General features: G+C 30.9%; 1 protein-coding gene across 1 annotated transcript in view; it reads right to left on the bottom strand.

Moving 5' to 3' along the window:
* Oatp26F (Organic anion transporting polypeptide 26F) overlaps window positions 1–27,709 on the bottom strand; it is an 86,937-nt gene that overhangs the window by 26,250 nt on the left and 32,978 nt on the right. The window contains exons 2-4 of the mRNA XM_065501271.1: window positions 9,497–9,807; window positions 9,193–9,388; window positions 2,571–2,673 (exon numbers count right to left, since the gene is read on the bottom strand). Of these exons, the coding sequence (XP_065357343.1) occupies window positions 2,571–2,673; window positions 9,193–9,388; window positions 9,497–9,807 (610 nt within the window). The remainder of the gene's footprint in view (window positions 1–2,570; window positions 2,674–9,192; window positions 9,389–9,496; window positions 9,808–27,709) is intronic.

The raw sequence follows: 27,709 nt of genomic DNA, 5'->3' as shown, positions 1-27,709 counted from the left end.
AATTCTAATGGATGTTTTGGCATATTTGTCTGATCTTTCAGGAAAGTTGAAATTTGACTATTTTAGTTTTATCCTTAATAAAATTGTGCATTATGAAAATTTTAAATAAAAATTTAGCACTGAACATTCAAGGCATTATAGCGAACATTGTTTTTAATTAAAATGAAAAATTAGTTAAAAATTTAATGAAATATTTAGATAATATCCCGAAATTTTACATCCTAAAAAACTATTTTTTTTTATAAATAAATTTTTAGGTAGTCATTAGTCTTATTTCTTAATACACATCTAAATCTAACTACAGCAATATAAATACTTCATTTGATGTTTTTTAAAATATTGCGAATTTTGTATTTACGTGATTTACAACGATTTTGGTGAAAATATCTTAAAATTGCTATTAAAAACAATAGAAAAAAATTAATTTTTACAAACATTTTTATTTATTTCTACATTATATATCCAGGAATTGTCTAAGTTGATAATTTGAATACCAAAGTAAGCAAAATACAATTGGAGAACAGTGCATGTAATTGATTTTCGCTGTTATTTTAACATATATTCGCCACAAATGTAACAAAACATATTAGGATCTTTAACACAGCATCTCATCTTAATAGGCATAATGAAATAATATAACAAGAGAAATTATATTTAGCAAATAAAAACATTTTTGATTAAATCTTTAGTTTATGTATAATCTTGCAGGTGTAAAACATTCAAGTTACGAACATTTGTATAATTTTTTAATACGAAAAACATATGAAAAATATTGTAAAACTTTGAGTTATTTGCCAAATAGTTTGGTATATTTTCAGCGAATTTCCAATATTTTTATATAAATTAGTTTATTGATATGTTTTTATTGTATATAGTGAAAAAAATTTGAACCCTTTTACCATAGGTCAAACTTATAAAGATGAAACTGAAAAAAGTTAATTTTCAACATCCTTGCGATATCACCAATATATCCTGAAATTTAGATAAACAAAATTGATGTCAAAGAAAAGATAATTTTGTGTAGAATACCAGTACAAAAATAAATTTTTTATTTTAGTCTCCATTTATGAAATAATCAAACAAAAAGAGAAAAAAATACAGAATAACCAAAAAAATTAAAACCGCGATATCTTAAAAACAAGAGCTGCTCAAAAAAAAACTAAACATAGTTTTGACTATAAAATGTCCCATACATGTTTTATCAAAAACATTTTCCGCGGCACCAAACCAAAATGTCAATTTTGTTCCTCTGTGTTATAGATCAACCAAAACAACAATCAGGCAATACGAATAATGGGAACACAGCAATAATATACTTTTAAGATCCCGAAAGAGCATATGAAATCCCGAAAGAGCATTAGAATCAATAAGGCGGAAAGAGCTTCATCGTATTAATATTATTTCGATTAATTATTAAATCGAAGTTCATGAACAAGGTCGCACTATCAATTCTCCAGGTTTCTGAGTAAATTCTTGGTTATTTTGTGTACATTAGAGTGCTCCAAAAAAATAAAATTGAGAATTTTGAACGCCCCCCTCCCCACTAGAATTGTTCTATGTATTGTAGAAACACGTTGTGTAAAATCTTAGGATGATAGGATAACGCTAACTGGTGGCACAACGACGCTGAAGTTTTGAGGTGCATTTACAAGGGGGGAAAATGCAATTTTTTCAGTTTTTTTTAAAAATTTTGACATTAAATAATTACTTTTGCAAATTAATTTAAAAGAATCGAAATGTGTTCGTAATTGTCGTTCTAATAAGATATAAAAGGCAAAAATTTGTTAAAAATTTTTAAATTTATTAAAAAATCGCCAAGTGAGCCGAATTTCCTTACTGTTATGATTTTTCTGTAAAAGCTATTCAGAATATTATAGTTCAGGTAATTCTAAATATAGTCTGAAAGTATTACCAAAATCGGAAATCGTGGGTTGCTTTGAACACCGATATAATTTTAAAACCAATACCTCTTAATACTGAACTCCGCCAATGTTTACTTTGTTTCACAATTAGAGTTGTCAAACAGTTTTTCAAATTGTTCGAAAACCCGGATTTTTCCAATTTTTTCCGGTTTTTACAAAAGGACGGTTTTCGAGTTTTTATGCAAAATTTAGAAGCTCAGCTCCGTTTAACATTAAAAGTAGTTAAAAATTTACACAAAAGGAAAATTATTTGGAAAAATTTTCAAAAAAATATCAGATAAAATATTTATTTTATACAATGCAATTATAACAGTTAATCTCACTTTATCTATAAGTGATTTTGTTTTTTTTTTGTTTCTTCTTTAATAAAAAATAAAGTAAGGAATCGTATGCCCTCAAATCATTTAAATTGTATCCTCAATAGTTAAATTCACAAAAAGGTTAAAACCTGGCTATTCGTACCGGGTTCTGGTAAAAAAAACCGAAAACTGATATTTAAAAATTAAGCTTTTTCGAAATATTCGAAAATCGGAGTTTTGTAGATGTCGAATATTTGATAACTCTATTCACAATGCACAAAATACCAATATTCAGAGTTTTTGAATTTGATAAATATATTTTTAAACTACAAAACAATTAAGTACTCACTCTGTTACATCGACTTGCAGAAAATCTGTATAAATCAGCAACAATTGTCCGCCAAGAACATAACCCATAGCAGGACCAATCATAGTCATGGTGTAATAAGTACCTGTAAAGAAAATTGTTTAAAATTAGCTTGTATTACAGTGAATAAACTGATTTACAAGTTTTATATATCAATGAAATCCATAGATCGGAAAATCTCCTGCCAAAGACCTAACTCAGTTGTCAAAATCCTAAGTAGCGGAATAGATTAGTGTGATTATTTTGAGAAATTTTTTCGCTTGAATTTTTTCTAGTTTCCGCTATATGTATGTATATTTCTCTATGATGAAATCTTTAAGCTTTCTAAAATATTCTCCTCCACATTCTCCATAAATAGTTGAACAAATTCCAATTAAATTTAACTTCTAATAAAAACAACAATTGTTAACAACAAATACTTAAGAAACAAGGATATTCCAAATAAGTATTTATGTAATCGTATGTAATGTGAGTATAAGTTTTTTAGAGCTACTCACACTTCACAAATTCAAATTCAATATGTATCAATTGACAAATGCTTGTATCTATGTACTGCTGCCCTTATAATTGTTTCTTCTCCTCCTCCTACCTCATTTGAAAGAGGGGAGTTTTGTTCGTAGCATGTTTATTTTTCTGTGCAACTGCTGTTGCTGCTTTTGTGTAAATTTCCGTCTGCAATTGCTTTTGAGGTCTAAGATTATCTTAACTAGAAACCAATAAATTTTATAATATTTTTATTGTGTTTACTCGTGTTTATTCGCACAAAGTTTTAAATACATAGAGGAACTAGACAAAACAACAGATCAAATACTATTTACTGATAGAAGAACAACCAATCAAATAAAAATAAAATAAACTAAAGGAAAACAAATTTGAAAGATGTCAACAATACTCGTGCAACTACCATGGAAACCCTCTTCATTTAGTTGTATATTTAGATGAAAGCACTGTATGATGATGTCGGTTGATATCTAATGTGATGTGATGATGCATCATAGCCAATGTTCGTATGTAAGTGGAAACAACTAAAATATATTAGACGCACATTTACACACATCTACATATATAAGAATTTTACAGTGTGTTCCATAATTACAAAAAAAAAAGATGGAAATAAATTTGTAACTTCTAAAACCTTTGTCTGATTTGAATGAAATTTGACGTGCACAAAGAATAAAAGATAAATAGAGAAAATCGGGAAATATTTGGATCCACCGTCATCAAAAAACTGGAGTAGGGTGAGTAAAAATGTTGAAAATTTAATTTTCAAATGCGAATATCTCCTAAATTATAATAAATAATAAATAGCTACGTTTTCCGTAGTGCTTGACGAAGAGATTCTATATATGTATTTTTTCGAAATTGGAACCGAGACGAAGAAATAGGATCGTTTCGAAAATATAACATGCCCGAGGTGTCCTACTTTAGGCGTTCCAAATTCAAACTCGACAACACTTCTTATTTGCGCATGTCAAATTCCATTCAAATCGGACTAAGGGTTTAAGATTAAAAAAACGTAAAATTTTCTTAAAATTTGGATTTTCTTCACGTTTTCACATTTTCGTAAAAAATGCATACTAAAGAAGCTTTCCAAAACACGTAAGAAAATAGAATACAATTTAAAAATGAATGTGTTATGTTAATTTATGTTTTTCGACTTTTTCATACAAATGCTTGCATGTTCTTATATTTTGAAAAAAATCATAGCTGACAGTATTTTGCTTTAGTTAGGTAGTATCTTGACATTAAACTATCGAAACTCAGCCATTTTCCATTCGATTTTTACAAATCTTTTTGAAAAACTAATAGTATTCTTGGTATAATTAGTATGTATGTACATGAAAACTCCTGCATATTTTTTCGTTCAATAAACAACATTTCTTACAATAATATAAAAAATTATAAATTTAAATATTTACTGTTCATCATGGTACAACAACATAAGGTACACCCAATAGAAAATAAATTCTCAATTATAGAATTCTTGTAACGTCAAACAAAAGAAAATATGAAAAAAATCAAAATCAAAGTTTGACGTTATAGGGCTAAATATTGAAAACTCTCCCTAGTGATTCTACCTTCTACAATTATTGTATCATGCTCTGCATAATATAAATTCATATATATTTATATTTCTGTAGTTTATAATTGTGTTTCAAAATTTTTTATTTGAAGTTCAGAATGGACTCGAATTTAGTTAGACAACTAAATTACCAATAATATACAAAAGATTTCAGATTTGAAAAAATAATTTTCAATTTAAAAAATTTTCTAGGTCCCCCTCCTATATATTTTATATACTGCAGATATGCTTACGAGCGCACTGACTCACACATCTACATTTGCGGATGATACAGCCATTTTAAGTACACATGAAAACCCCGCAATAGCTTCTGAACAACTCCAGTCTCACATCGGCGATTTGGATAAATGGCTGGATAAATGGAAAATTAAGGTCAATGCAACAAAATGTATTCACGTTACATTTACTCTAAGACGAGAAAGTTGCCCTTCCACACAGATAAATAATATCAAAATTCCAGAACAGAGCCATGTGAGATATCTCGGTATCCATCTTGATCGCCGTTTAACATGGTGCCACCATATTGAAGCCAAGGTTACACAAATAGAATTAAAGTCAGTTCAATTGTACTGGTTAATTGACCCACGGTCTGCTCTAGACTTGGAATACAAAGTGCGTTTGTACAAAACAATTATAAAACCGATATGGCTATACGGCATTCAGCTATGGGGAACAGCCTCCTCATCTAACGTTGAAAAATTGCAAAGAAAGCAGTCAGCTCTGTTAAGGACAATAACAGGTGCCCCATTCGCAATAGTAATATCCATAGGGATCTCAATGTCCCCATAATACGCGAGGAGATCAAACTCTCCAGTCTAAAATACATTTCAAAACTAATGGATCATCCAAACCCCCTTGCCAGGGAGCTGCTGTCATTTGAGGGTCATATACGACTGAGGCGATTGGAAACACTGGATCTGGCCATATAATCATTTAACGAGCACTCATGTTGGACATTAAAGCGGCAATAATATCTTTAGTTTTAGTTTAGGTTAAGATTTTAATACTTATTGTAAATTTCTCAAAAAAAAGATTCAAAAAAGAAAAAAAGATATAAAAAAAAATTCCTACGCCCTTCGGAATTTTCAAAATTTCAAATTTGGGCCACATGTTCTGAAATCCTAATGCTGGGACTATAGCGCCCCTGTAGCATTTGTAGGGTCCATTTTAATAACTTAAACTCGAATACTCCTTGTCTGCGCCCACGTCAAATTTTAGAAATGCCAGATTTATTTCCAACAAATTTTAATTCTGCCACACTGTGTAGTGTAATTAAAGAGCCCTTTCAAATGATACCCAATATTGTAAGTATCGATTTACAAATATTAAGTTTTAAGCATAAAATACACTTGTTCTACTTTATTTTAGAGACGACTGTATTCAGGGATTGTGCAGCAAACACCAAAACTGCTGATTGTATTTGAATTCCGAACAAAACTCCCGAATAAGCATTTTGGTAAAACACCCGCTTTAATAAGCTTCAAATGATTTAGTTGCGTAGAGACGAAGGGACAACAACTACTTAGATGTTTTTCAACACAACACAATACACTTCTTTCTGTCTGTCTGTCCATTATTTTTGCCGAATATTTCTTTAAACTGGGTCACACATAAAATTACACCAAAACACTTTTGATAAGCGTGACAAATATTGGAAGGAGCGAAGCAGGCGGTTGTTTGCATTTGAGACGGTCGCCACAAAAAAAGTGTTCTTCATCAACACAAAAAAAAGCACTAAGATAAATATCACTCCCACATTTGAAATTGCGTATATGAGATGTGCTCTTTTGTGTGAGTGTGTGATTCTGTTTGTGTAAGAGTCTGGAAAAAAGGAATTATTTGTCAAACGGTAAATAAATATTATATCCTTTGTAGTTTAAATGTTTACACACATTCATCCTCATGTATGGATATATGAATGAATGAATGAGTTTGCAATTGTAATTTACTATGCAGAAGACTTTCTTTCCAGTATCTTACATTTGTTTTGAAAATAAGGCAATAAACTCACATATCTTTAGATGATCGAAAATATTCGCATCCAAGAAAATATTTACTTTACTTCACTTTCATGATGTTCCATTTAAATAAAAAACAAAACTTAATACAATAGAATCTTACAAATAGATATTTATGCATCACTTGATAGTTTTATTATTACTTGTGCAAGTATCGCAATACTGAAGTTTAAAAGAATTTATTTATTGCAATTCTTTAAAATTGGTTGACACTCAATATATCCCAGTTTATCGCCTTATTCAGAAGAATATCAATAAATTTTGAATCAAACGTATGTACATAAACCAAATTTAGAAATGACAAACTAACAGCCTAACCACAAAAGAAATTTTAAAGTTAATTTTTGTTAAAGTCGACTTTATTTTAAAACAGAACTTTTGTTTTTTCCATAACATGAAAAAATAAAAAAAAAAAATTAAATAACTAAAAATGCACACACACAATTTCAAAAGAAAAAAGTCATTTTAAAATAATAAAATAAAATTTTAAATTTCTTTTATGCTACGAAATTCAAACCTTTCGACCTTTTTTGTCTTTGTAGTTAGGCTGTAACTTTGTATTATATTATTTGTATTATACATTGGGGCCAAAATGGCTGTGTTTTTCGTGATTTTAAAAGTTGAGGGTTATTTGGACCCCAAGTCCTGCTAAGGGTTAATTTCCATCTTTGTGCTGTTATTTATGTTATATTTTCCTCAATTTTCATTAAAATCGGCCCAAAATATTTGTATTGTTATATTGCTATCTTTTCATAAGAAATTCCAAATATTTAAAAATTTGACATTTGACCTTAACGATTTAAAGGTTAACGTTTTCCGATTTTAGTAAAACTTTCAGACCATATTTAAAATTACCAGGACTATAATATCTGTTGAGTTTGTAAAAAACATCTTAAGTCGAGATAAGAAAATATCTTAGTTTTTTTTATAATAAAACTATATTTTCAAAACGCTCCGTTTACACTAATCTGCTTCTTCTTACGAATATTCGTTTCTGAGATATCATAAAAAAACAAATGAACTTATTTGGAGTTGTTGTTGATTTGTTTTTGACAAAACAACTTAATTCGCAAAAACTGTTGAATTTATCGATAATTATTTTATTATTTATCCTTTGTATAATTCTTTGAGAAAAATAATAAAGATCTTCAAGCTCAAATAATAAAATATTATTTGATAAATTCAACAGTTTTTGCGCTCTCCTGAAAAATTTGAAAATTCCACTTAAGTTGTTTTGTCAAAAGTCCACAGATATTATGAATAGGTTTTACTTTAAATTTCTAACAGTAAGGAAATTGGGCTCATTCGCTAAAATATGGACATAAAATTAGTTGACATATTTTTATTTTCTATTATGATCTCAATAAATCCCTATGTGATGATCAAAAAATTTTAAAATTTGTTTAAAAAAATTTTTAAAAATTCGAAAATGGAGATTCAAAACAACAATTAAAAAAATATTTTTTTGGCCATTCCTCCGAATAGGTTAACGGTATCCTACGAACGCAAAAAATCATACACAAGTAAATACGGATATATTTTAAATAAAAATTTGCTTTTATTTTAATTTTTCTCGAAATATGTTAATTTATTTTCCTAAATTTCTTGTTCAAGTGGCCTGAAGCACGTTAATGGTCTGGCGAATTTGTAATAACTTTAACATTTTTTAACCAAATTTTGTCATTTATATCTCATTACAACGATAATTACGTACACATTGCGATTCTTTTGCATACAATTGTATTTATTTATTAGCAAAATTTTTACAAAAACTGGGTAATTTTGACCAAAAGGAGATACAGAATTTTTTGTTTTATATAATATTCATTAATATAAATAAATCTACATATTTCTAGAAAACAATGCAGAAAGTTAACGAGTTTCACCTATTTATTCCATATAAATAGTAAAATTTTGCATATATGTGAACTTTGACCTCGATGCGCGTCCAGAAATCGTTGTTCGATTTGGCCCAAATTTTCAGCACTTAACTTTTAGGCCTAGTGTCTCAATATTCCACCCGGCACTCTTCAAAATTTTAACAAAAAATGTTGTCCATACAACTGATTGTCACTCTAATATACATGTGGAAATATGTCCCAATACATGGCACAAAACACAAGCAATACATGCCGTCTGATCCCCCTTTAAGATGGACGATAATGTGCGCCATAAAAATCACGAGTTGTCTATAAGTTGCGCGTCATTCTATTCATGATTATTTGTCAGAGTATACTGATCATAAATGTCTAAAAGTGAGCGCAGTATGACAGCTTGACCGACCATACTCTTTTTGTATTTTTAATCCGTATTAATTCTCTAGAAGATCTCAGTCTATAATCGATTCTATTTCTTAAATTGTGAAATGATTTTTAAGCTGCTAAACCTCACATAAAATAATTCATACGTTTCAATCCCTGAATCTCTGAATTTAAGGCGTATCAAAAGATATTTTATAGAAAACACCGTAATAAATAATAAAAAAAATCCAAATAAAACTTACCCAAATAAACAGACGACATTTTCTTCGATACATTCTCATCAATATAAGTAACGCCAAGTGTAAACAGCGGTGATGCTCCTGCACCATGCAACAGTTGAGCAGCAAAAAATATCCACATAGTCCATGTTAGATTTTCGGTATTATCAACCTCATCCCCAACACCATCAGCCGTTGTCAAGCCATTTAATACACATGACTTTTTTTTTTTGTTTTTTTTTGGTGAAAACAAAATTATAGTACATTTTATAAAAGCATAGTTTTTTCTTTAACATAAATCTAAATATATGTATATGAAAGTACGTACCTTTATGGTGTTATTATTGCTGCTTAATGCCGAACATGTATTTGTCGTAGACATGGTAGCACGATATGGTCCCACTAGGAAGTGCGGCAAGGCAAATGTTAATGACCCCAATCCCAACAATATTGTACCCCAAGCAATAATGCGTGGCTTTGAAGCACCAAGACGACCTCCAAAATATGTTACGGGAACTAGGCACAGGAATGAGGCGATATCATAACCACTCGCAACGAGACCTGTTTGACGTGAACGCAATCCAAAGCGTCTTTCGATGGTTGTTATTACAACATTTATGAAGCCATTAACTATAAGCCCTAAAAAAATTACAAAAATTTTTTTTTATATTTTTTTAGTATAATAAATAAACTTCATTAAAATATCACTCAACAGTAATCAGGGATACTTATGTTTAAAACACAGTGTTGGGATCAGTCACATCGTATACATAAATCGCTTCCAATCTATACATATAAAAGAGTAACGTTACTGACTCACTGACTGACTAATTCATCATCGCACAGCTAGAATCAAAACGATCTGATAATAATGGATTTTTTAAAATTCGAACGTTTAGGGGGTAGAAAAACGGGTAAATTCGGTAATAAATATACAAAAAATTAAAATTGCATGTTACTCCATTTAAAAAATAAGCTGGCAAGTGTTTCGTACTTTTTCGAAATTCGAACCTTTTAGGGGAGAAAACGGGTAAAAATTGTATTTTGGTACTTTTTTTGGCACCCAACCAGAAACAAATTTTAAATCGTATTCTTTACTTATCAAAAAATAGAAAAATATAAGTTTGGTACTTTTTGGAAATTTGAACCCTTAAAGGATAAAAGTTGTGTTTATTTTTGGTACTTTTTCATTAAATATGATTTAACATAGACATACGAATATTTTATTATGCATTCCCACCACGATGCAGATGTTTATTTGAATAAATTTTTACCACCGCAATGGGGATAGGTTAGGTTATAAAGGCAGCTAGTTATCAACCAGCTCACTTGGGTCCATTAAATTGGTTCCTTTGTGTTACTCTAAGGATCATGCTCAGGGCCTCAAGAGGTCCTTCACATGTCAGAACTGGGTTCAATGCCGAACCAACCCGACGCACGAATGAACGAATCCATCCTCCTGACATCCAGAGTAGATAGATCCGCTAGGCCGTGCAAAAATGGACTACATATTTTCGCAGTCCGCACCCCTGCTAGGGCAGGGCAAAGACAGAGGAGATGTTCAATCGTCTCATCCTCGTCTTCATCATGGCAACTCCTACAGAAGTCATTGTATGGAGTATTCAGTCTCCTAGCATGCGCACCTATCAAGCAATGCCCCATGAGCACTGATATCAGAGCTCGTAGCCTAGCCCGAGGTAGCCCCATGAGGGACATTGACCTATGATGGTCAAAAAGTGAGTCTCGATATCGAACAATTTGTCAAATTAGACCATCTGAGCTGAGCAGACTTAAATAATTTACGCTGAATGGTTGACTTACAGCAAGATAGCGGTGAACCGACCAAGTGATCGATCTCGTCAATTTGTAGACGTGAGCCTCTTCTGGCCAGTTCATCCGCAATAGCATTACCAGGTACACCAGAGTGACCAGGCACCCAGAATAACTCCAGGTTACAATGTCTCGCCATCTCATTAAGAGATACCCGGCAATCATGTACCAATTTGGATGTCTAGTAGACGCCAGATAGGGATTTGATAGCAGGCTTACTGTCGGTACAGATTCGGATATTCACACCAAATAGCCTATAGTACTTCATCCTGTATACCGCCTTTTTGATCGCTGAAATCTCAGCTTGAATTACACTACATTGGTCATGTAACCTGAAACACACCCTCTTCTAAAGATGGGGAATATAAAAGCCTCCACCCACCCCATCCGCAGACTTGGAGCTATCTGTGTATATGACAAGCGTGTCCAATGGGGATACAAAAGATACCAAAAAGTGGATAAAATCGGGAAAATACATTGTATTTGAAATTATTAAGCCAATTTTGATAATTTTTTTAAAATTAACTAACTGGGTGTTATTGGAACTCGACTAAATAGGTGTATATTGGGCCAAATCCGGGTAAACAGTTTAGTACTTTTTTGGAATATTTTTAAATTTCACTTATCGGCATTAAAGTTAGCTGATATGCATCTGAGTAAAGTTAGTGTTAGGAATAGGGGACAATATTTAGGTACCAAAATATGAGAACTGAACTATAGGTACTTTTTTGTTCTTCTAATGGTACTTTTTTGAAATTTCTATAATAATGGACTTAGAAACATGAAATTAAGTGAGTGAGAATTCTAGGTGGAGACTTTTTGGTACTTTTTCTTTATTCGAATGGTACTTTTTGTAATTTCTTCACCAATGAACCTAGAAACATGAAATAAAGCTTATATGGACCCGAGTGAGTGGGAAACAACAAATTGGGGATTTTTTGTACTTTTTCTATATTCTAATGCTATTTTTTGAATTTTCTGTAATAATGGACATAGAAAAATTTAAATTAAGTGTATATGGACCAATGTGAGTGAAAATTCAAGGGGATACTTCATGGTACTTTTTTGAATTTTCTATAATAATGAACTTATAAATATAAAATTAAGCATATGAGTCAGAATTTAAATGGGGACTATATGGTACTCTTTATATTTTTTTTCACTAATGAACTTAGAAACATGCTTAGTTTATATCTATAAGTAGTGACAATATGGAACTTTTTGTTTATTATAACGGTACTTTTTGAATTTTCTAAAAATGTATAGTACTTTTTCGTTATTCTAATGGTAGTTTTTGTATTTTCTTCACCAACGAACCGAGTAACAGGAAATAAAGCTTATATGGACTCGATCGAGTGGAAATGCTGTGGGGGCTTTATAGTACTTTTTTCTTTATTCTATGATAATTTCTGAATATTCTATATTGACCTAGAAACATGAAATTAAGCTTAATGGTCTATAAGTGAGTGAGAATTCAAGGGGTAGACTTTTGCTACATTTCCTTTATTCGAATGGTACTTTTTGTATACTCTTCACCAATGAACATTAAATGAAGCTTATATGTACCTTACCGAGTGGGAATCCACAAGTGGGGGTTTATGGTACTTTTTCTTTATTTTAATGGTACTTTTTTAATTTTCTATAATAATGAACCTGGAAAAATTAAATTAAATAGAAATCAGATGGAATATCACGATTAAATATTTTGAAAATTATGTACAAACCTTATTTGCTAATCAAATAATTTGGTATGTTAAGTTTCATGCTACATTTTTTTAATATAAAAATATATGCTAACGAAGTAGCGGGTGATATGCTAGTATTTAATAAAAGAAATTTAGCATAAACAATTTCTTTTGGCCATCCTCTCAAATGGCTAAAAACCAGCAGTACTACCACAATATATAAACAACTGAATTTATATACAAAGCGAAATACGTATTTTCGACGTTAAACCATTAATATAAATGTTTAGGCAAATAAATTATTATTTTTTGTTTAAAGCATGATATTTATGTAAATATGTAATTAAAATGTGTAAAATTACTTCTGTACAAAACGCGTCTTATCACAATCACAACATAAGTAATTAAAATAAGTTGAAGTTTTAAATTTGCAAAGATTCATAAATATCAACTTGGAGAACTCTACTCATAACACAAGAACATATTAATAGTATTCAAATTGTAATATAATTTATAGACAATCAATTAATTTTTATAAAATGTCACGTTTTCTATGGTTTTTGTAGTGTTTAAGTAATTGTTCACCTGTAAATCCTCAAAGTAGCATTGACATTGAATCAAGAATACTCCAGAAATATATACTGTTGTCCTACCTAAGGTCCTACCTAAAATTAAACACTCTCGATATTACAGTTCTTGTTGTAAATTTAGCTAAACTCCGTACATTGATAAGAAATTAATTCATACAAAGTTTAAGTAGAAATACCTGAGTACAATAAGAATATGTTTTTGAAATTTGCAAAACACCTCCAAAATCTTGAGTTACGGGTAAAAAATCAGTTTTCCATACCTTTATGCAATTATAATACCCCGTTCTCACGACGGCATTATTCGTCATTCACGATCTCATTCGTCATTCAACCCCCAATTACGAACTGAATTACATGATTCGCTATACAAAATTTCAAGTGCGAATTACCTCGTTCGTACGTAATTCAGTTTGAATTACCTTACGAATTACGAACAAATCAGTCTTTTATCGAGTGTTTTGTCAATGTCAGCTGTCAAAACAAAAGTACCAAAACAAAACGAAGAAAAAAAATAATTTCATATAAACATATTTGTATTAAATAAATTATTTAAAAATAAATAAAAATCTAATTAAAATTAATTCACTTGTAAAAGTATTTAAAAAAAGGGACCTAATGGAGGGAAAAAGAAAATTATAAACACAAATTTAAAATTCGCACCAAAAAATCAAAAGAAAACAAGTAAACAAATATAAAACAAGAAGAAGAAATAAATGTCAAATTGAATTACGAATCTGTCGTGAGAACGGGTTGTTTCACAATAGCAATTCAGATCGTGAATTAAGTACTTCAACCGCTCGTCAGAACATGGTATAAGCCATTAACATAGCTGATTCTCAACCGATATTAATTTTTAAAACGGATTTAAAAGAAGAAACTGTGGCCTTTCCAATGATATATATATTATTTAAGTATTGTGACAAAATTGTGCGTGCATTTTTTGTTTTTATTTTTTCACCATCTGTGTTCCTACAATCCTAATGTCTGAATATTAAAGCTCGCAAGAAATCATTAAATTTTTGCTAACGAAAGAATTCGATAACTCCTTCAGAAATACTTTAAAATTTAATTATGCCAAAAGAATAACATCAAGTAAGAAAGTATAGTCGGCCAAGAAAGGGGCTAGAAGAAATAATCGTCCGATTCTAACAAAATTTAATAGACTTCGTCCTTGGAACAATAGAAAAGCTTGTACCAAATTTTGTCAAATTATCTTTGACAAAAAACACGATTTTGTTACATCATACTTATACATCCGTTGGTTAATGCAGACTTTTCTGCGGAGGTAATATCGAATTACTTCGTTAGCAAAAGTTTAATGATTTCTTGCGAGCTTCAATTTTCTAACATTAGGATAGTAGGAACAAAGATCTGGTGGATAAATATTAGAACGGGATACTTGAGGTCAATGGCCATTAGAGCAAAACATTGGTCTTCCCGAGACAAAAATATTGATATATCATACATACTTTAAGATCCGACTGTAAATTGAAATGATATAACGAAAAATGTAAAAAGGCTACCACTACGTTCGGCAAAAAAAATAAAAAAAATGTCAAAACTGTCTTGCAGAATTTTGTTTTTAAGGTACGGTCTAATGTACAGTGTTTAATCTTAATGGTTTCCTGAGTTCTTTGCGGCCCCTAGAATATTTGTACGGACCCCCAATTGAGAACCGTTCATTTAAATACTTGCAAAGCTGTTTTGATTCTATTCAGGGGTGATCGATGACCATAAATTTTATATTTAATATCCTTGATATTGGTGGTTGTTTTTTTTTTACTTTGTCACAATTTATTCCGAATTTATTTCTGGTGTCAGGTCAAATTATAATTTTAGATATATGGATGTTTGTATTTATTGAATAGCTATTTAACAATGTTTTTGAAATAATCCTCTCAGACATACTTAAATACTCGTATAAACTGGTAAATATAAATGAACATTCCATACATTCATTCAATAGTACTCGTTCATAGATAAATATGTATGAATATTTTTGTGGTTGATACTCCAATAAGTATTCAAATTTACTAGTTCTAATGAATGAAAAACCACAGATAAATTTGAAAACAATTCAGGATTGAAAACAAAAAACATCCCAATGAAAATATTCGTATCATCAACCAGCAATAAATGAAGGAGTTTATTTTTTGAGTTTTGAATACAGCCGTTACAGATTACGTGCACATGACTCACGTAGAGTCATGAAATTCTTTAATACAATGCCAGTGGTCGGTCGGTCAGTGCAACCAATTATTAGACAGGCAGTCAGTAAAACAGACCGCCACTTACATAGTCAGTTTATAAGTCATTGAGTTTTTTTTTTGTTTGTTTTTCGGTTATATTGTGGCAGGCAGGATAAATATTAAACAAGAAATATCTGTTGCATGTTGCAGCAACACTTGACAATTTAAATAAAATACACAATAATGTTTTACTTCCAAAAATGTATAAATTCATGAGTACGTGTGTGTGTTTGCGTTTGTGAGTACAAAATATGATGACACAGCTTTTCAATACTTGTAGTAATCAAATATTATGAAAATATTACCTTCCACGCGCCCCATTATATGGTGGCGATAAATCTTTTTGTAAACGCTTTCATTACAGCTGCGCTAGCTCTCTCTCACTGATGCTTCACGGCACGTGACCAAAAATATTAATCAGCCAACGTGAAATTTGCATGAATTATGGGAATAATACGAGAGATCTATGTAGTAACTACCAAAATACGAATAAACAATGAAACAAATACAAAAATACATGCAAATAAACTTTAGAGTATGCTACTTACTCCCATGTGTGGCACATTAGAGTGCTGCAAGATTGCATGGAGGAAAATATGCATTTCATGCTACATTAATGGTGTTTTCTTTTCTGGCATAAATGTTGCATTTATTCTGCCTTTTACCCTTCTTTGTGTTCTTTTCTGAAAAAAAATGTAGTTTGGTCGTGTTCTATTCTAATAATGTTACCCTAAAACCCTGAATATATGCTACATGTTTCAACCTCAATTTTATCAAAGGGTTAGAAATGTACCACTTTTTATGTAAGCAAAAAGTATAGTTTTATAATATTTAGAAGCTACATAAAAGAAAAGTGCATTAATGGTAATGATTTTTGTTCTATTGTGATCGTTGAAAATGCAACACATTATGAGGGTATGGGTAACCTTTAATAAATGGTACAAAATATATAGGCAACATTTTGTGTCAGAAAAGAAAACACCATAAAATATTTGCTTTTCATATAAAAGTTAAATTAAATTAACAATTACTTGTGTACTACAACAATATATTGTTACATAGAACACAGCCGAGCCATGTTTTTTCTCTGCGTATATCTAAGAATATTTAAATTCTACAAATCATATCTATATTAGGGTTCTATAAGTCGATTGTTCGATTGTTAAAAAATCGAATGTTCGAAAAGTTGACTTTTATAAATTACCAAAAGTCGAAAGTTCGAAAAGTCGACTTTTTAAAAAACGAAAAAAGTCGAAAGTTCGAAAAGTCGACTTTTTAAAAAACGGAAAAAGTCGAAAAGTCGACTTTTTGTTTCAGCTATAGAACCCTAATCTATATGTCTCCTGATAACCAGTGTTTAAAAAACTAGACTACAAGTAGCAGTAGCAACCAAAAAACACAAGTAGTCTAGTTAAAAAATTAATAAAAACTCGGAGTCAATCGAATACTACTACTACTGCTACCTTCACATTTTAGTAGCAGTAGTTGTAGTAGTAGTATAAATAAATGAGAAATCTAAAAGTAGCAGAGTAATTTGTTATGTATAGTTAACTTAAAAAAGAAAAAATTTTAAAGTAGCAGAGTCGTTTGTTTTCTATTACTTCTGCTACTTTTAAAATTTAATAGTAATAGAAGTAGCTGTTGATGTAGCAGTTGACGTAGTAGAAGAAGTAGCAGTTAAGTAGTAGTTGATGTAGTAGTTAAGTAGCAATAGAAGTAGTCATAAATGAAAAATCTTCAGCCAAAAATTTATATTGTTTGTTGTTGTTGTGATTGTATATTTGTGTAAGATATTCGTGTTGTAAACAGAAGTTCGGCTTTTTTAAAGCGTTGCCGTATTATTTACTTGAAATAAAAACGAATTCTAAGAAAACAGATTTACTACTTTTTCCACAAAATGTTAAGAAAACTAAAAAATATCCACAAAAATTAATTCTATCATTTAATAATTTTGTACATTGTATGTACCATCTATATGTAGAATCTACATTATAGATGGTAACTTTATACACCGAAAAACACGATCATTCTGTTAGCAACACGATCATCTGAGACGAATAAAAATGAATTATTCTTTTAAAAAATCTCAAAACAACAACAACACACAATGTTCATTTCTTGTATTTTTGGTATTATGGCTGAAGATTTTCTTTTTTGACTTCTACCTAACTGCTACTTCAACTACTACTTAACTGCTACTTCTGATACTACGTCAACTGCTACCTTATTGATACCTTACTGCTACTTCAAAATGTTGTCATCAGGCCCATTCGTTAAATTGAAAAATTCGTTATATCAAGATGTTTTTTTTTTAATTTTGGACAACTTTTTCTATATTGGAATTAGGTTGGATGAGCGGTGTGACATTATGAGGCATGAATATAGTCCAAATTTGTATATCTATAATAGTTTTTACTAATTGTTCTTCTGGAGGATGGCTTGGTGCATTATCCACGATTAATAAAGCCTTCATTGTAAGGGATTTCGATTCGGAAAATGAAAATTAAACTCAGGGACAAACATTTAAAAAAAACAGATTTTGAAGATTCTAGATTCCACTTAATTTGTGTAAAGAAAATTTACAGGAAACACTTAGTCACGATAAAATGTTTGTTTTCATTTTCTTCAAAATACATGTTGAGAATTTTGTTATTCCTATTTCATTCATTCATCAAAATTTTTAGTTTTTCTTTTAATGAAATTCTTCTACGGTTTCCCATATTTAATTCACGTGAATTATAGCCTGATTCACAATATCGAATGAACGATTTCGTTCGCATTATAAGCGAAAGAAAGCTGATTTTGGATTCCCTAACTTCATATTTATGTGAACGAATCAGTTTTCTTTCGCTTAGAATGCGAACGAAATCTTTCATTCGATATTGTGAAAACAACCAATTAAAACCTCTATAGAAAAAATGACAGCACCTATTATTAACCATTGAAAACGGTACTGTAACGACTTATTTTCTTATTTTTACATTCTTTACTACTTTTGTTTTTGTTCGTTATATTGAGCGTACAATTTTCGAAATATTCGCTATATAAGGTTGTCAATGCTAAAAATTTGGTCGTTTGTTTGTTTTTTCTCATCATTCGTTATATCGAGCATACAATTTTTGAAATGTTCGTTATATAAGGCGGTCAATGTTACGAATTCGACCGTGCGTTAAATCGGATTTTCGTTAAAGTGAGATTCGTTATACCGGGATTTACCTGTAAATCAAAACTCTATGTAGAGCAGTAGCAATGATTTGTATTTTAATGATACTACTCCATTTGCAATTCATGTTTTATTACTACTGCTCTGTTCAGAGTTTTATTTTTTGAAGGTAGAAAAAACAAGAAAATGAAAATAGATAAATGCTACTGCTACCTCTACTGAACATTTTTTGAAGCAGTAGTTTTAGCAATAGTTACAAATTTTTAGTTATCGTAGCTTTTTAAACACTGAATATCACCAATTTTTCAACATTCTTACGATCTCGAAATATACTTTCTATGCCTCCAATGATTTCTACAGATGCCCACTAATAATTCCTTTAAGAACATAAATTGCAATTTGTTTATTGTAAAAAAAATGAATTAATAAACTTAGAAAAATGAAACTGAATAATGTGAGAAGTGACAAAATTTAACATTTTGGTATTTTCATTGTGGAACCCTTAGAATATTTTAAATTAGAGAAACTTGAAATAAAATAAGCCTGCTACGAAAATTGTCAAAATTGGTATTGGTATCGATATTATTCGGTATTGTAAACATAAATAACTATTTTAAAATATTCTCGATAATTTTAGGAACATTTTTTAAAATAATTATTCGTTTTAGCGAAATCTCGTAGTATTTCTAATAACAGATTATGTTATTAGATTATTGTAAACTTAATAGCATAAGTTTACAAAAAAATATTTATTTTCTAAATTTGAAAGCACATAAAATAATGTCTGTTTAAGGTGTCGCATTATTTTTTTTTTAAGTTTAAAGACATTTGTTATGATTTTAATGAATAATACAAAAATAATAATTTTGAAAAAATAAATTATAGTCTAATTTTTACAAAAATCTGTTCCACTGTTTAAAGGACAGATGTATTCCAATAAATAAATTTATTATAATTTGTAAAGAAATATTAAAAACTCGATGAATTTTTTTTGTTTAATGATAAAATTAGGAATTTTTTTAAAAAAAATACTATTTTCGACCATTATCTGAAGTTACAATCCTAGAAGTTACAATCCTAGAAACAATTTTAAGAAAAGTTATGGTTGCAAATTTTTCGGTGCAGTCTAGTAGCACATTCCCTAAAACAAAAACTTACACACATACATACATTAATAGTTGGTCAATTTGTGTGTTTGGTGCAACTCAATCTGATATTAAATAAATAAAAAAACAACAAAAACAATTAAGGAAATAAGTCAATGGCTAGACACCGACATTATAACACCGTAAATACTAATAGTTATATACAATGAATCAACAAATAAGGTCCTTAAAGGCCAAGATACTGCTTTCTCTAGCAGATTCTTGAATTAGGCATAATCGTTCTTTTAACTGATTGGTAATTTTTGTTCAGAGCAAATTAATGAACAAGTTTGTTCTTTTTATTCTGAAGTGTTTGACTGAACTAAGTATTTAAACGATTTATCTGTGTATGTTTTTGCAGACTGTGAACAAACCTATTACTGGCGTGATTTTTAATATTGAAGAAAACAAAATGGTAATTTTATAATACCAACAAACAACTTAGATGCCATTTAAAAGCATTAAAAGATAATTTTTAAACATATACATTAATATTAAACGAACAAAAAGAATAAAGTGAATAAAAAGTATAAGAAAACTGAACAACTTCACACATTCATTCTATTGAACTTGTTCGTAAATAACACTGAGTTCATATCGCTCATATCTTGCAAACAGTTCGGAATTTTGATTTACTCTCTGAGGCAAAGTTGTAGCCCTTGTCATAAAGAACACAAATTGTGAACATATAAAATCAAAATCGCAAAAAACTTTAAAAAATTCGAAATAAATTTTTTTAAAGCTGCCTAAAAGTATACTTTAGTTTATAATAATTTAATAGTTTATGGCATAAAACATTTACTTCCTTTAGTTTTTTTCTTAGCAACTTATATTGAGCAGCAGGAGCAGGGCCATTAACTCTAATATGGGCATTGGTAGGACAAGGAAAGTTGTGACAAGAGGCACACCACAAGGTGGTGTCATCTCTCCACTTCTGTGGAATCTTGTCGTAAATAAAATCCTTTTCAGGCTCAGCAGGATAGGTACCAAAGTAGTCGCATATGCTGACGACGTTGTGCTTCTTATTCAGGGTAAGTTTCTTCCCACAATAAGTGAACTCATGGAATCAGCTCTCAGCGTTCTGCTATCATGGGCCAAGGAAAACGGTCTAGGTGTTAATCCTGCCAAGACCGAACTGGTTCTTTTCACCAGAAGATATAAAAATCCAGAATTCAGACCTCCACGACTGGATGGTACTTTTCTGAAGTTTTCAAGCGAAGCCAAATATCTTGGCGTAATTTTGGACTCTAAGCTCTCGTGGAAACGTAATGCTGAGAGTCGAATGAAGAAGGCTTATGTGCCTTCTATATATGTAAGAAAACCTTTGGGAAGAGATGGGGTCTTAAACCATACATTGTACACTGGATGTACACCGCGGTCATAAGACCTATTTTTACCTATGGGGCTCTTGTTTGGTGGAGATTGGTAGACACTAAGACTCACCTTTCTATTCTAAACAAGGTGCAAAGATTAGCATGTCTTGCAATTACTGGCTCTATGAATTCTACCCCTCAGGCCAGTATAGAGACGATGCTAAATATAACTCCCCTTGATATATATATCAAAGGCATTTCTGCTAAGTCTGCTCTACGACTTAAACAGTCGAGCGGACTAAAGCATGATCGTATTGGTCATGGCACCATCCTACAAAAGATAGGCAGGCCAATCATAGGGCGGGAAACGGATTACATAATACCTACACCGAATTTTGACAGAACTTTTAAGACCAGAATACCGACAAGGGATGATTGGGCCGCGAACTCTGTCCTAAGGGATGACGTGATCTCTATCTACACTGATGGTTCAAAGACAGAAAGAGGCACGGGCTCGGGAATCTTTTCAGATGAACTGGACCTTCTGATGTCTATTCGATTATCCGATACCTGCACGGTTTTCCAGGCAGAGATTTATGCCATCGATAGAGCCGCGAGAAGAATCCGGGAACTGAATCTCGAAAATTCGACTATACATATCTACTTGAACAGCCTTGCATCAATCAAGGCTCTTAACTCCACATGATCAGGTCGAAATGTCTTCTCAATTGTATCAAATCACTGGCACAACTGACACAACATCACGTCGAGTTGATATGGGTTCCAGGACACGAGGGCATCCGGGGAAATGAAGTATCTGATGAGTGCGCAACCAACGGGTCGTCCCTGGACGTATCTCTAGCGCAAAGGGATATTCACACTCCCCTGGTGACAGTATCGATAGATGAATGGGCTTTGAGTGAGACGGAACTCAGGTGGTCAAATATCATCACTTGTAGAATATCAAGAATGCTCTGGACCAATCTGACAGAGGATAGAACTAGGATTCTTTTGTATCTTAGCAGGAATTCGATCAGGCTTCTTACGGGTATAATTACTGGGCACTGTATGATTGGACATATGTCGGAACGTATGGGTTACCCACGTTATAGCTACTGTAGAAGTTGTTTAGATGAAGAGGAGGAGGAATCGGTACAACACCTTCTATGTGAATGTCCAGCCTTACAAGAGCATAGACTACTACATCTTGGTAGAGCTCTTTTCCATGATCTGGCCTGTCTCAGAGATGTGTCACTAGTAAATATGATCAGATTTATTAGAAGTACCGGTTGGTTGATCTGGACTGTCTCAGAGATGTGTCACTAGTAAATATGATCAGATTTATTAGAAGTACCGGTTGGTTCCCACGGGGATCACAGGAATCACATAGTCAACGAAATTAGGGAAGGAATCTATTCTCACTTTATGTACGAATTTTCAGCATAAGGGAATAGTATTTCTAAGGGTATCACAATGGGCCACAAGGCCTCCGAGTGAACTCGCTAAATTGCGAGCAACCCACGTAACCTAACCTAACTTATATTGACCTACCTAATAGGTGTTAAGAATCATTCCTAGGAAGTTTATATGTTCTAGAAAGTTGTTTATTGAGATCTTAGGTACATTTTTGTAGTTGATTGTTCCCTTGAATTTTGAACGGTTTGCGACCTATGGAATACAGGGGAAAAAGGTAAAAAAAAACGATTTTTTAAAGTTTTTTGCGATTTTGATCTTGAAGATGAGGTTTTTTTGATTTTATATGTTCACAATTTTTGTTCTTTATGACAAGGGCTACAAGTGGGTGACACGGGTCTATTTTTTGGTCTTTTATCACGTAGTGGTGTCCGTATATGGTTATTTTTTGTCGTGTTGCACTGTGTAATCAACCAAAATCTAGTAGATTCTCTCGAAGATTTATTCGTTTAAAATCTACTGCATCGATTTTCAATAAGGTGTCATTATGGTTTGAACATTGATATAGAATATTAATACCAAGAATAATAGATATATCGAAAATTCTTTAATGAATCAATAAAAATGATTTGGTGAGATGTTTTAGGAAAACGACTGCATGTTCCTGATTGAACATTAATCGTATGATGGGGTATCAATTGAACGATTTATTACTTACTAAGAGATTTCTGTATGCGGGAGTAACAAAATAAAGGAAGACGTATTCTACAGTTTTAAAATTATCCAAAAACACAGATTCTATGACACGACTTTCCCAAGACATCAAAAAAGTTTTCATTCATATTTTGCTTTTGTACGCAAAATGTAAAGGTAAAAGTCCGCCAGCGAAAGTCACATAAAATAATAAAGTGGAAAATCTAACAGAATATTGGTGTAAATACAAGGGTGATCGGCCCGGTTTTTAATAACCGGTTTTTTAGGTTAAATCGGTTTCGGTTTTTTTGAAAAGCTCACATTTCGAATATCGAAGAAACCGGGGTTTTCTCCTCGAATAGCCGGTTTTTTCTAAAAGTGTGTTTTTATGAGTTTTAGTGTATTAAAAACTTTAAAAAATATTCAAAATTCATAAAACTTTTTTAAAACAAATACTCCATCTATTTTACAAGACTTTTTGTATTTAGACAAATGTCACAAGCGATCTGGAAAGCTTGAAAACTTACTCAATGCTTTGTTAACTATATGTCCTGCAAGTAGACTGAGTGAAAGATCATTTTCAATGTTTAGCTTTATAAAACCAAACGAAAAAAATACATATACTCCAAAGCATTTAAACTGTGTTTTATTCCTAAGAGATTATTTTAACCTTCATAAGGTTAACGATCTTCGGCTCAAATTTAACTCAAATAGAAAATATATATTTTTTTCCAATTTTTTTTAAAAAAAAAAAACCTAACGTAGTTGTTAACATTTGAAATTAAATAAAATTCATAAAATATTGAAAATATCAACCACTCACTTTTAGAAAAAAATAAATTTTAATTTCAAAATGGGTTAAATTTGACTCCAAGACCTTGTGAACGCTGAAAGAAGTAATCAAAATTAGAATTAAAAAGTATTTAAGCGTTTAAAAAAGGTTTTTTTTTTTGTTATTAAAATACATGTATATTCTTTATCATAATTATATGATCTCTTTTTTGTTCTGTTATGTTTTTTCATGAACTGTTTTTGTTTTAATAACTATTATTTTAATAAATACAACCTTTATTTTTCTTATTTTTAGGCATTTTAATATTTTGCCAAAAATACGGTTATTTTTAAAAATCCGAAACCGAAACCGGTTTATATTAAATTGCATTTTTTCGAAGAAACCGGTTTTTAAAAAATTTCGAAGAATCGATCACCCCGGTAAATACTCTTAAATTAATTTTGAACTCATTGGATTAGATCTTATAACACATATCTAAAAAACGGCTAGCCGCGGCTGTGGGATTTATGTTTATGTTTGCTAGTAAAATATATATTCTAGACAAAGGAATGATTCAGTATACAGCTTGAGGAATTCAAAATCAATAGATCGTTCAGAATATCAAATAGATATCAGATTATCTTTCATGAAGAGATCGAAGAACCGATCTTTTAATAAAGCCAATATTGATATTCAATAGAATGTAGGGTTGCCAGTTTTATTTTTGCAAAATGCGGGACAATTTTAAAAATAGGTGAAAAATGGCGGGATTTTTCCCGGACGTTTTACCCTCTTTCTGGCAACATATACATATATTCCGAGCCAAAAGAACTGCACATCTTTTGAGGCCAAGAGTGAAGCGTATTGCAGATAGAGCATTCTGCCTCTATCGAAACAAATAGTAGTCGGACAGTGCAACGTTTGGACTATAAAGCAGATAAAGCAAAACTTCACACTTTATTTTAAATAGTTTTTAACAGGTACTGCAGCATTTCATAAAATATAGAAAATAGTCAAGGTGTGTCAGCCTCAATTCGTATTTCCCAGCTTTTCCATGAATCCTGATTCCTGCAAACGTTTTGAAATTACTGATTGAGTACCTCCCAATAATTTCGCAAGCTCTTGTTGAGTTTGACAACTATCTTCATTGCGTAATGCCTCCAATTCTTGGGTTTCAAACTTTTTTGGCTAACCTCACAGTGGGAGAAAACCCTAATTTAGTGGAATTAAATTCGTATCTTCTAAACGCTTCGCCAAATTAATTTCATTTATATGGAAGTATTGCAGGCAAGGGGGTAGGCTAATAAAGTAATGCAAAATGGGTACTGCTACTTCAGTAGAATGAGCGGGAGAGGCTGCTAAACTACACTACCTCGGAAGAAATTCTATACTATTTTCAATTGTAAGAAATTATTTTAATATATCTTTCAAAAAATTTAAATTATATAAGTAATTTTATTTATAGCAAGTAACTATTTAAATCTATAGATTTTGGACATTTACCCTATTGCCGGCATAGGTCGAAATATTCATATAAAATTAAACTTTTTTTAGTTTTATTAATAAGTGTATTTTTAAAAACGAATAACAATTACACTGTGCAACAACCAAAATCGGAATGGAGAAAATCGGGAAATATTTGGACCCGCTGTCATCAAAAAACTGGAGTCTGATGAATCACTAGGAAGTAATGGATCCAACAAAAGTTGCATAACATCTTTCGATAACGGTTCCACTTTTTTATAGCTTGCAGATGAAGTTCTGGACAATGTGGATATAACACAGCGTTAAAACAAATATATTAATATTGACATAAAACGCTTTGCAAATGTTATATTTTTAATCTAAATAAAGCACTACCATATTTAAAAGGACTCATAATTTTATGTCAAATTTGGTATATGGGCATTTGTTTTTAACAACTTGTAAGTAGTTAGAATTACATAAATTTCATTTTTATATAATGTAATTACCAATAGCACTTCTTATATACAATCTTGAGAAATAAGGAACAAATTTAGTACGAGATTTTACATCGTCCCAACGATAATAATTTCTTAAAAAAATTATATAAATTCACCTCGCACTTTTTCGCAGCTGAATTTTTCACCATATGTAGTCTATAATATAGCCTTGATATTCGTAAAAAATTATGACTGCATCTCACAGCATTAGTAACTGGCAACCTTCCGAAAATTCAAAAAGTAAAAAAAAAAATTCTATTAGAATATTCTATTGGTTATCACAAACAGCGGAAAATATATTTTTATTTTTCTGATTTATCAAGCCTCATATTCCATCTACATAAAAAAAGTAAAAATACAACTTAAAGATAGTATTCGCCAATCCTGCTTAATAACAACTTTGAAAACAATTCTTCATAAAAAAAATTTCTGAAAAATTTTTTACATTTAAATAGTTGCCAATACGGAATATTAAGTATTTTTAAGTACAGCAACAACTATAGATTGAAACTACATAACAATAAATCAAATATGCCAAAGTTTTATTTTTTTTATTTTGCGCCACTAAATGGTTGATTTCTCCCACAGTGAACCTGGGTGATATTTGTCTCCCGTGACAAAATAAACCGAACAAACAATATCTCGCACTTTGAAATCGATGGAACACATTCACAACTTTATATGCGGGAAGTTTAAATTTTCGACATGAATTTTGGTCACGGACAACCAGCCAGAAGATGGTCATAATGAAGGTTGTACATTTTTTGATTATTCTAAGTCTATTGATCATTAAGATCCATTTTTTTAGCTGTACAAACATATGTAGAAATGCTGTTTTAGAATTTAACATAGATTGAAAAATAACTTGTCAAGTATACGAACTCATTTCTGCAAAAATATTTGCATACGGCAAATACATACAAATCAGTTCCACTTAATTGTTTTGTTGAATTTTTGTATAGGTACATTTTCAACATAAATGATTTTTTTTAATTTAATAAATATTTAATTAAAAATTAAGAGTTATTAGATGTGGAAAATCAAAAAAAGCGGGAATTACGAATCCCGAGAGGGACGCGGGATTTCATGGCTAAAAGCGGGACAATCCCGCGAAAATCGGGACATTTGGCAACCCTAATGGAATGTCTATTGATGTTAGATTGCTCTTTGAAAACAAGAAGAATTCGTAAGTATTTTGAGAGTAGAACACATTACATTTATATATACTTACAACTGGCGTCTTGGTTCTATCAAACTAATTATTTCCTTATTAAATTGTATTCAAGCTGAAGTTTGAATAACTATCGAAAATAATACTGCGATACATGGCTCAACAATTAAAACTGAAGTCGATGTTATTCCAACCAATAAATTAGAGTAATTTTTGTGGGATTAACTGAGTATCATCTTATTTCAGTAGATCTTCAACAACATTCACATAATACGCATTTCCACATTTTAGTGAGATTGGGCTTAACGATTACTATTTCAGGAAATCCTTAAATTTCAATTCAGATTCTGAATTAGAAAAAAATGTTTGACATGATAACAATAAGAAAGCTGCGAATAGATTGCTAGTTAGCTAGACCAAATGGAAAGGGGCATTAATATGTGATCACTTTATTTTTAATAAAATATAGTTTTTTATATACTTAGGTAGGTAAATAGTGGTCCAAATGGAAAAAGGACCATAATCAGTGATCACTTATATTTGCAGGCAATAA

Source organism: Calliphora vicina, chromosome 2, assembly GCF_958450345.1.
Source record: "Calliphora vicina chromosome 2, idCalVici1.1, whole genome shotgun sequence".
Lineage (NCBI taxonomy): Eukaryota > Metazoa > Arthropoda > Insecta > Diptera > Calliphoridae > Calliphora > Calliphora vicina.
This window is presented reverse-complemented; position numbering and strand designations above follow the sequence as displayed.